Source organism: Melanerpes formicivorus, unplaced genomic scaffold, assembly GCF_026170545.1.
Source record: "Melanerpes formicivorus ecotype bairdi unplaced genomic scaffold, bMelFor1.0.p_v2 SCAF_17, whole genome shotgun sequence".
Lineage (NCBI taxonomy): Eukaryota > Metazoa > Chordata > Aves > Piciformes > Picidae > Melanerpes > Melanerpes formicivorus.
Window position 1 is genome coordinate 11,617,350 of NW_027142369.1, and position 10,415 is coordinate 11,627,764.

At 44.2% G+C, this 10,415-nt stretch overlaps 2 protein-coding genes across 6 annotated transcripts in view; one reads left to right on the plus strand and one right to left on the minus strand.

The window, feature by feature from the left end:
- SLC38A6 (solute carrier family 38 member 6) overlaps positions 1-3,862 on the minus strand; it is a 43,058-nt gene extending 39,196 nt beyond the window's left edge. Inside the window, exons 1-3 of one of the 3 annotated variants that reach the window (XM_068148943.1) lie at positions 3,708-3,862; positions 2,847-2,968; positions 2,027-2,100 (exon numbers count right to left, since the gene is read on the minus strand). In XM_068148943.1, coding sequence (XP_068005044.1) covers positions 2,027-2,100; positions 2,847-2,968; positions 3,708-3,848 — 337 coding nt within the window. In that variant the 5' untranslated portion in view covers positions 3,849-3,862. Of the gene's footprint in view, positions 1-2,026; positions 2,101-2,846 lie in introns of all 3 variants that reach the window. The other 2 variants (XM_068148942.1, XM_068148944.1) reach the window with 2 other exon arrangements.
- Positions 3,863-3,968: 106 nt separating this feature from the next.
- TRMT5 (tRNA methyltransferase 5) lies at positions 3,969-10,415 on the plus strand. 3 transcript variants are annotated; one of them, XM_068148947.1, is made up of 5 exons: positions 3,969-4,050; positions 5,803-6,449; positions 6,830-6,954; positions 8,430-9,084; positions 10,095-10,415. In XM_068148947.1, exons 1-5 carry the CDS (start codon positions 4,046-4,048, stop codon positions 10,157-10,159), a joined length of 1,497 nt encoding a protein of 498 aa, XP_068005048.1. In that variant the 5' UTR covers positions 3,969-4,045; the 3' UTR covers positions 10,160-10,415. The 3 variants fall into 3 exon arrangements, with proteins under 3 accessions (XP_068005048.1, XP_068005046.1, XP_068005049.1); XM_068148945.1 differs by having other exon boundaries at positions 8,430-9,093; positions 10,095-10,412; XM_068148948.1 differs by lacking the exon at positions 3,969-4,050 and adding an exon at positions 4,681-4,781 and having other exon boundaries at positions 8,430-9,093; positions 10,095-10,412.

The window sequence follows — 10,415 nt, forward strand, 5'->3', positions numbered from 1 at the left end:
AGGAGCAAAATATTAAGCACAAATGATATAAAGAAGCTCTGCCTGATTGACCCGACTTCTGTCATGTTATAAATACGAAACAGAAATGATCCATTTGCATGCAAGCTGAAATTGGCTAGAACAAGCAGTACTCATGACTAACTCAAAAGGAGAAGTTAAAAAAAAAAAAAGGCAAGCCACAAAACTTCAAAGGCCATCCCACTCCAATTTCCAATTCCTCTGCTTTACAGAGTAAGCTTAGCCTTTATCAGCCCAAGCCCCAAAACAATGAGGGTCACACTGAATTAACATCAGGAGAATACATCAACTAAACTAATCCAAACCTAACACTCAACACTTGGGAGTATTTTTTTTTTGCTAAGCCTTTAGGTATACACAGATCATGTGATTTTGTAAAGTCCAGACCAACGTAATTTAAAAACTGAAGACATCTCTTTATTTTTAAACTACAACTAAAATGCCCATGCTTAATAAATCATGCTCTCTGTTTAAAATGGAATTAAAATCAGAGCTCCCTTTTCAGAAAAGTATTTTAGAAAATCATCTCCTTCCTAGGATTACTTTTATAATTTGAATACCTGAATTAATAGTTTACAAACACTTTCCAAAATATTTCTTCTTCACCCTTGAAATTTTTCTAGCTCATTTTTTAATATAAAATTTATTTCCAATTCCTCGATAGGGATTAAGCTTAACACTGTAACATTGTTCACAAATGCAAGTGGCTTTTATAAATGTTCATTTATCTACTTTGAAAGCAAACATACACAGATTTTACTTTCTCACACAACAGGTTCTATTTCTTACTTTCAAAGACAATGGCCCAAGGAAAAACTGGGAATGGTATCTAAAATTGATTCCTTCAATAGTTTACAGGAATTACAGTAAATCATACCTATATATATTAAGAGTTCTCTCTGATTATACAAGGGGGAAAAAAAAAAAAGAAACACAAAAGTCTGTAAATGCAGCAAACTTGATCTCGATATAGTCCTGGTGCTAGTCTTACCTGTCAGCATTAGGTTTAACTAATTAGGTACTGTGAGCTGCTATTTTCAGACAAGATGAACACATCATCCTTTTATTTTAGTGGTATTCCTTGCTTTCCGTTGTGTGTATTTAAAAACTGCTTTCCTGAGGTGGAATGTTGCCTTTGGACAACAACTGAGGAGTTACTGTGTATTATGTCTCCAGGTTTGACACTTCTCTTACTACAAAAAGTTTAAATCCTTAGTTTTCGCCTCTCACCAGTAGTTCCTTTGTAAGGATCTCTAATTATTTCACCAGACAACCACATAATACCACTTTGTGCCTATGTAATACAGAACTATAAAGACACAAATAAGAAGTAAACAAAGATGACTGAAAAATTACCTCAAGTTCTGGTGTATCTTCCTAGCTACTTATTTCAGATTCTAGATAATTTTTAATAAGCAGAGCTCCAAGAGGAGAAAAAAAATGGTTAAAGACAGTCCCAAATCATCAAGCAGCCAACAATAGAAATCACAAAGGTAGCCCTACCTCTTAAGATCTTTTTTAAGACTGTGTGAAGAAGGTGAAGAGAGGAGCGGCAGATCTAAGAAGAATCAGGAAGCAATCATCTGAGAGACCAAAACTAGCTATAGAAACCAAAGCCAATAAGGAAAGAAATGAAAGTTTTCTCCCACCACCTTTAAAAAGAGAGGAGAGGTAAGAGGGAAACAATAACTAATTACCAAATGACTGAAAGAGATGGAGACTTCCTACTATTACATGCTCTTTGTGTATGAGAAGTCAAGGAATTAGTTAATTGTTTCAGTAACAATTAAAGGAAGCAAGAATTAAAATGTTAGCATATTAAATTGCACCTATAAAATTCCATGAGAACATCTATAAACAAAATATATATGAAGAAGCAGAGGAATAAATGTCTTTGTACTTGTAAACAACAAACAGTAATTGTTAGAAACAATAGTTATACTGGGTCATGTCTTTGTGATATAGATAAGTATTTCAGAAATCTGCTAGATAACGCATTATCACTTACCAGTCTGAGTGCACATATTGAGCAGAAGAAACACAGAGTAAGAAGCAAGGCTGGCAACAATCAGCAGCAAGATACTAAAAAACACAAAACTTTCACAATTACAGCACTTTCTATCTTTAGGAATGTTACCTTTGCAAGAAGTAACCTACCACATGACCACATTTCCTCATTTTTTGGCTTATATCTGCTGACTTGGGTTCATGTGGTCTCTGACCTTCCCAATACTTGCAAGTTCCAGTGTTTGTTACACTGATGACCAAAGCACACCACACAGTACACAGGATAAAGGCTTGACACATGAATTACAAAGAGGACATAAACATAGGCTTGTGTGTGTACATATACACGGACAAATAGGTGTCTTCTAATGAAATTAATCTAATACTTAAAAATGGGCAGTGACAATTCTGGTGACCCAGGCCCTGTTATCCATGGGTTAGTACGGACAACAAGCAGAAGTGCAAACGAAAGCAGAAGCTGGTTGTGGTTTTGCAGAAATGTGGCCATCCTACTCCAGAAGGCCCATTACTGTAACTGAAGGAGATAGCAGCTTTGAAATGAAAATATCCATCTATTAAGATTAATGGCCAAGAAATTGCCACCATGTGGCAATTTAATGCAACGTCTGGGCAGTACTCGATTTAGGCCAGATTCGAATGACTAAACCAAAGAGGGAAGATCTTATTCAACAGTACTGGAAAGCACACACTATTGGCTTCTTCCTCAGCTTGTGCACACGAGTCTTAGTAATCAAGCTTTTTTCACTTACAACTAGAAGCTGATTTTAAACATTAAGTATATATAGGAACAAACAACTTACCTAAACCCCAGGATCCCTGTGTTTGCCATTGCATAGGACAAGCCAAGTATCCCACTTCCCATGATTGCATTCATTAAATTAAATACTGACACACCAAAGGAAGAGCCACGATTTGGAGGACTCTGAAAGGGGCAACCAAAAGTGCCATTAGTGCAAGAGAGATTCTCATGAGAGGAAATTTAAAGGCGAGGGAAAGTCAGTCCACTTTTCCTTCTCAAATCTAAATCAGAAAATTCCTTTTCTCATTCCAAGACCCGTTAAGCTGTCCCATAAGGATCTCACGGTGCCCACAACCTTTGAGCACGGTGATACCGAAGCAGCAAGATTTATGCCCACATCAGGCTCTACATCTGCGGGCTCGCCACAGGAATGAAGGCAGAGCAAGCAGCAGCACTCCTATGCGCAGAGCAACCAAAGCGTCAAACGGATCAGAAGAAGCGTCAAGTCCAGATGTTCCTTGCACAGGCCCCGTACTGCCCGGTGCGGCTCTCCGCCACCCTCGTCAGCTGTCACTCCCTGGAAACCACCCGCACAGCTTCGTCCATCCTCTGCCATCTCGCTCGGCCAAGCTGCACTGGTCGACCCGACCTTTGAGCCCTAGGATCATTTCTGTCCCTCCCTCCGCCCGTACGGGCCACGATGCCCCCAGTTCTGAACACCGAACACAGCTTGCGGCAGCCGTCCCACCACCTCCGGCCAAGCCACAGGGACCCCGCTGTCAGACGCAGCAGCGGCGAAAAGCAACGCCGAGCACGAGCCAGTGCCCACCGCCCAAAACGGAACAGGCCTGGGCAGTCCCACGGCCGCAGTCCCCTCAGGGCGCTCCCTTCCCCACCACCGAGCCGCCCCCCTCACACGCACGCTGCCCGACGGTGGCAGCAGCGGAGCGGACTCTCCATCCTCCTCCTCGTCGTCTTCCTCCTCCGCTCGCTCACGGGCGGACAGGTACCAGCCGTGCTCGACCATAAGCCGCCCGGCCCCCTGCGGCGGCAACCGAGCCATCACACCCCACAACCCACCGCCTCGCCTCTGAAGGGAGGGGGGGCGGGCCAGGGAGCAGCGGGGCCGCCCTAGAGGGCGGGGCCTCGGCTCCTGGCCCCTCCCTCCACACCGTTCCGGCCACAGGGAGCGGCGCAGCGGCGTGACGTCAGGACGGCGGCGATGATGTACAAGCGCGGCGGCGCGCAGCGGGGCCCGGCATGAGGTGAGGGGGGGCTCGGAGAGCAGTTCCCGTGGCAACGGGGTGGCCCCCGGCTGCGATCTCTCCTGCGGAGGGGTCCCCATGGCGGCTCCTATCTCGGCCCAGTCGGATCCGCTCCTCTCGGCCTTCGCGGCCAGCGGCGGGTGGCATAGGCTGCGATGGGCCTGGAGCGGTGCCTGCCGGCGTGGCTGACCTCGGGGAGTGGACTCCTGAGAGGGTCCCCCTATGCACGACCCCTCGCCCTGGCGAGAGTCCCTTTCCCGTGTGTGGCCTGACCGGCGCTTCTCTGATTCGCCGGGGGCGTCCGTGCTCGGTACCCAGTATTGCTCAAAGAGCCCGAGCCAGCTGGAGCGGGTACCGGCCGTCCAGCAGCACCCCTCTGCCCCAAGTTACGTCAGCTTATTCTGAGGGACGAATGGGGCAAACGGTGATCTTGGTTTTGGAGGAAAGGCAAGTTTTTCCCTAGACAGCTTGGGAAGGTATTAGTCCTCATGTGACAGCAAGGCTGCAGGGACCTGCATCCAGCATCCTCCAACTAGACCCAGCGTGGGGGGCTCCTATCTTGCGGGCATATCTAATTCCGAGAAGTCCATGAGAAGCAGTTTCCTTCCAGCTAGAGAGAAGGGGAATGCCTAAGAAAAACACTGGATGCTCTGGCCTCTGGATGAAGGATTTCTCCTCTGTGGCAGACATGAAGAATGTCGTGTTTATTTTTGAATCAACAGGGAAAGGAGGTGTGCTTTGCCAAGAACTTGACTTAGGGAAATGAGCTGGCTAGGAGATGCAGGGAGTCGCACCAAGGAGCTGGGATTTCTGGGGAAGGGAGGCTGGGAGCAGGGCCAGCTTTGCTAAGGGTCGGGCACGGCTCCTTTTTTTGAAGAAGAGACCACATGACTTTTTACCCAGTAAGAGAACAGCAGCCCTGTGTGTCGGGGTGGGGATGTCTGAGGCAGACAAGAGAACCGGTTTCCTTTCAGGCCTAGTTTGCATCTCTCCTGTCAACCCCCAGTCTTAAACTTCCCAATAAGTCAGGAGAAGTGTCAGCATCACACACTACCTAAACCATTGATTCCTGCTTAAGTGCAGCCAATGCAGAATCAGAAAATTTGGGCCCCTTTGGACTGGCTTTAGTGGAGGAAACTATTTAAAGAATCATAAAGCTAGTTTTCAAGTCCCCATCCTATGAGTGAACTGTGGAGAGAGGGGATTCAGTTGCTTGGACAGACATTACTCATGCTTCTGTGTACCTTTAAGAGAATTACAAATGTAATTAATGATCTTTCTGGCATGCAGCTCATGGAGTGTAGACACCGGAGTGTGTGACCCCTTACCACTGGGGTATAGGAGGCAGAAATCGCTGAAGAGTGATTACGACCACTGTTGCTAATAACTGTTTTCTAGCAACCACTGCTTGTTAATGAATTTTATCGGCAACAGAGGGGATCCAGTAGTAGGATATAGACAGTAGAAATTTTTCCATTTGGCTTACTGGAATCAATATTACATGTATTAGAACAAAGGGAAATCACTGGGTTTTGGCAGGAGGGGATTATCTGACAGCCTAAAGTTAGTTGGTATTTAAGTCTAAAAATACATATACAAAAGTGCAGAAAATTGAAGTATATCCAAAACTATTGTGGATTGTTTGGTACAGATGGAGATTTTAGTTTAGAAGAACAGCAAATCCATGTGATCTGCAGCCTTTTTAATGGAATGATTACCTAATGTCTATAAAATGATTAATTTCTCTTCTAGGACTTTATGGAGATTTGGATACTCTGCCAGACTACTGAAAACTCATCGTTTTAGGACAGCTGCATCATATACATCATTTCCAGCAGCTTGGATGCTGTTGGCGCAGCGTTCTGGCAGAATACCTGGGCTGTTTGTAGTAGTTAAAAAAACCAGCTTTTTTACAATGTCTGAAACCGTGACGGATAAAGCTGGAGAACTGTATGCACCACATCCTGAAGTGCGAGGGATGACACTTCTCAACAGAGAAGCTTTTAAAAGGACAGTTGTTGTTCCAGTTCTTAAAGTCAAGAAAGAAATTGTAAGTGTTTTGCTGAAGTCCCTGAAACACGTGGTACTGCAGCGTCCTGGTCTGAAGAGAGTGGTTGAGGATCCAGAAGATGAGGACAGTAGACTTCTTATTTTGGATCCTCATAAAGTACCGGAATTCTCACTGGGGGAACCGGAACAAGAGGTATTAAAACAGCTCAGCGTTTGTCCTGAGGTATCCAAGTATAACTTGGAGCTGACTTACGAGAATTTCAAGTCAGAGGAGATCCTACGAGCAGTCCTTCCTGAAGGTCAAGAAGTCACCTCTGGATTTAGCCGTGTTGGTCACATAGCTCATTTGAACCTTAGAGAGCATCAGCTTCCCTACAGATATTTGATAGGTAGGTTAAACAGCTCCTTTCAAAAAAGTAATTAGTGTATTTTGTATATTGTTTAAAAGATTTTGTAACAGTTACCCTGCTATTACTTGCACAAAGAAGACTTATGAGTCTGCTTTCAGTTTTGACTTTGAACAACCTAGCTGTGCAGCAAAGGCACAGTTCTCTCCTCCTGCAGTAATTGTGGTCTCGCTTCACCGACCACTGTGCTGGGGTTAAAACATCTGTCTCAGAAAGATGTCACATCTGCAACCCTGAATCATTATGGTTGATCTGATACAGGCTTAGTTTTGTGAATTTAACTGTGAACAGCAGTATTTGTCTCTGGTAGAACATTAAGAGCTTACAGTCTCCTAACTGAAATATCTTTTGCCCTTTTTCAGGCCAGGTTATAATTGACAAGAATCCAGGAGTCACCTGTGCAGTGAATAAAACCAGTATCATTGACAGCACCTACAGAAACTTCCAAATGGAAGTGCTTGCTGGAGAGAGCAACCTGGTAACCAAGGTACAGAGGTTTCCCCCTCTTATTTTAATTGTAGTATGCTAAATCCCAAAGTATCTACCAGGAAGATGTGATGGAGAGGCTGCTAAGACCATTCCTTTGCACAGTGCCCTTCCTGACACCTGTTTGAGCGTGTAAGAGTTGGCAGTTACCTCTAGGTTCATTTGTGCTGGTCTGCCAAGAGCAGACACACAGCCACAGGGATCATGAAGATAGGTATTCTTTCAAGTGCACAGTCTAGATTTGAATGACATGTGAAAGTAGCTGAAGTGAAGGATTCGTACCGAGATCCTAATTAAAAACATGTTTGATCTAAAAAACATGTTGTTTTCTTAATTTCACCAAGCCTTGTATAGTGGCTGTCAGAGATTGTGAGACTGTGTTTTTAAATTGCACTGGCTTTGCAACTCAGGCAAGACAAATCTCATCCCTGTTTTGACATTTTTCAGGTGTAAAGCACAGATGTTCTTCACATAGGGTTTCTTGTCTTGAGATGGAAACTTGACCACTGGTTCAACCAAACCCAATTTTTCCCAAACTGTCAGCATTTTTATACTTTTAGGAGAGAAGAATTATATTATCAAATAAAATAGTTGAACAGCTTGGTAGAACATCTTGTACATGCACAGGGAAGGCATTTGAATTGTCAAGACAGAAGTGACAATCAATTATTGTGCAGATGGCATTAGCTCACCAAGCATACATCTAGCACACCACTGAGCTGTGTGCTGCAGAGTGTGGACACACACCAGCGTGTGTCTTGCTGGCAAAGCAAGCGATGCAGGGGTTTGGATCCCAAGTGGCTTTACTTCAGAGTCACACGATTGAAGTGTGGCGGTGCAAAGTCCACATCTTGCACCCCACTCTTGCATCCCACCCCCATCTGAATAAACAGTGTTTCTTTTTACGTCTGTTCTTCAGGTGGTGCTTGTCCCAGAGTTTGGGTTTGGATCAGTTTCCAGACTCTGTCACCTTGAGAGATAAAATACAGCATTTTTTTCAAAGTGCAGAATAGGCTCCCAATGGCTTTGAATTTGGCTGACTCTTGCCATTCTTGTACTGTATCATTCTCAGACACTTACTATGTGTACTCTGCTGAGGAAGGCTTGAGGCATCTTCTCAAGGTCTGCTTTCAATAAAGGAGTTGTCAGCTAGCCACAAATCTCTTGAAAAGCCTCCGATTTATTTATTTGTTTTTTTATAATGGTCATTTTAAGTTACTGCTTTATTTCCACCTGGTGATTGAGACATGCATAAGCCAGCCATCTGGACTGACAGTTGGAACATTCCTTAGGGCTGTTTCTGATGAGTAGATGTTTTTATACAAGATTCTTGTGTACTGCTAATGGGACAAGTGTCAATGTACACATTACCTTCTGATAAAGCACCTTGTTTCTTAGCTGTCTTAATTACTGATAATGCTTAAATATGTCTGGAATTTGAACACAGAGGCTTAAGCAAATGTTTTGGACTTTCAGGTCAAAGAAAATAATATTGCATATGAACTGGACTTTTCAAAAGTCTACTGGAATCCACGTCTTTCCACAGAACATGGCCGTATTGTTGAGCTGTTAAAGCCTGGTGATGTCCTTTTCGATGTCTTTGCTGGGATTGGACCTTTTGCTATTCCAGCAGCAAGGAAAAAGTGCCATGTATTTGCAAACGATCTCAATCCTGACTCCTACAGCTGGCTCCTGCACAACTGCAAACTAAACAAAGTGGACAGCAAGGTAAAAGTGTTCAACATGGATGGCAGAGACTTCCTCTTGGGGCCAGTAAGAGAAGAACTAAGTAAAGCGCTCCCACTTCTGAATGAAGAACAGAAAACCTCTTTCCATATAGTCATGAATTTGCCAGCTTTGGCTACTGAATTTCTAGATGCCTTCAGGCATCTTCTGGATGGAGAGCCATGCAGCACTGCTGCCCTTCCCACAGTGCACTGCTACAGTTTCTCCAAGCATGATGACCCCGCCAAAGACATTCAAGAACGAGCTGAAGCTTCGCTGGGAACCTCCTTGGATGGACGCTGTTCTACTTACCTGGTTAGAAATGTTGCACCAAACAAGGAGATGCTGTGCATTAGTTTCCAGATTCCAGCAGAGGTGCTGTACAAGAGGCCCTGTCCCAGTGAAGGTGAGGAAGGTAAGGAACAAGGTTCCTACGTGGCAGCTGGATTTCAGGCTATGCCTTTTACTGTCCCAGGCTGGTCCCACCTTGTCAGCCTTGTGGGCCCCTTCAGCACTGTACTCTGGTGTGAGTGTGGAGGTGGCAGCAGGGCTGAGCCCTGGCACGTGTGCAACAGCTGCCGGGCTTCAAGCACAATCAGGAACCACTCTGCTCCTCTGATCCCAGCATGAGCCTCCACAGAAAAATGGTGGACTGGATAGGATCATCCCACAGGCTGTAAACTGGACCCTTATGCCTTAGATCACATACTGGGGGAGGATGGGCTATCTAACACCAAGCACACATTTCTGCTAGTTCAGTACTTAGGAACTGCAGCTTCATTCTTCCCTAGGGTAGAATGGCATACCCCCAAGTGATAGGCCATGGTTCTGACCATCTCTGTTATGCCTCCTCGGACTCAGCTTAGGTCTGAGTCCAGACTTAAGAATCAGCAAAATCAAATTCTGTACAATTTAACTGAGAAGCAGACATCTTTAGAGATCTTTAGTCTTGATTATAATTTTTTTGTTTTGTTTTGTTTGCTTTTTAATACTTGGTCATTTGTTTCTTGAAGTACTTGTAGAAGCTGCTTGGTTTCAGCTATCCTGGGCTTTGCATTACACAAGAATGGGGGAGAGGGGAAGGCTTTCAGTCTGCAGTTACATGAACTGGAAGAAAGGAGGTTGGAGAAAGATTTAATGTCATGAAACTTATTTTTATGCTGGTTTGGTTTTTTGTTTTATTTCTATTTTGCTGGGTAGCACTGACATGTAGATCAACACAGGTGTTTTGAAAGTCCTTTTTGGCATGTTATAAAGACCCCTTTATTGCTGTAACAGCTTGTATTTGTGACTGTTGATCCAGATTTGAACTCTCATCTCTTCCTGTTAAATTCCTAAAGTGTTGCAGGGCTTGTGGGTTAGTTCAGTCTGTTTACTGTACACTAAAAAACTTACCTTTTTTTAACCTTCTTCCAGCAAAACCAGCCTCTAAACGTCTGTGTACCAGCAGAGACTGTTCTGAAGAGAAGATCCTGAGTTGAAGACCTAGAGTTTTGGTAACTGAGTAATTAGTGTAAGGTATGCTGAGGTTAACTCTGATTTTCCCCTTGAATTACTTGAAGCACACCTGTGTTATCCACCTCAGGTGCCAAGATGCAGAATGCGTGGCACAGCTTCATAAGCCATGCTTACTGCCTTTCCCTTAAGTTGTGGGATCAATAAGCAGACTGAAATCACACACAAAAAAATAAAAATCTGGTTTTTGTAATAAGCATGCTTAGGTACTTGCCTGCTCTC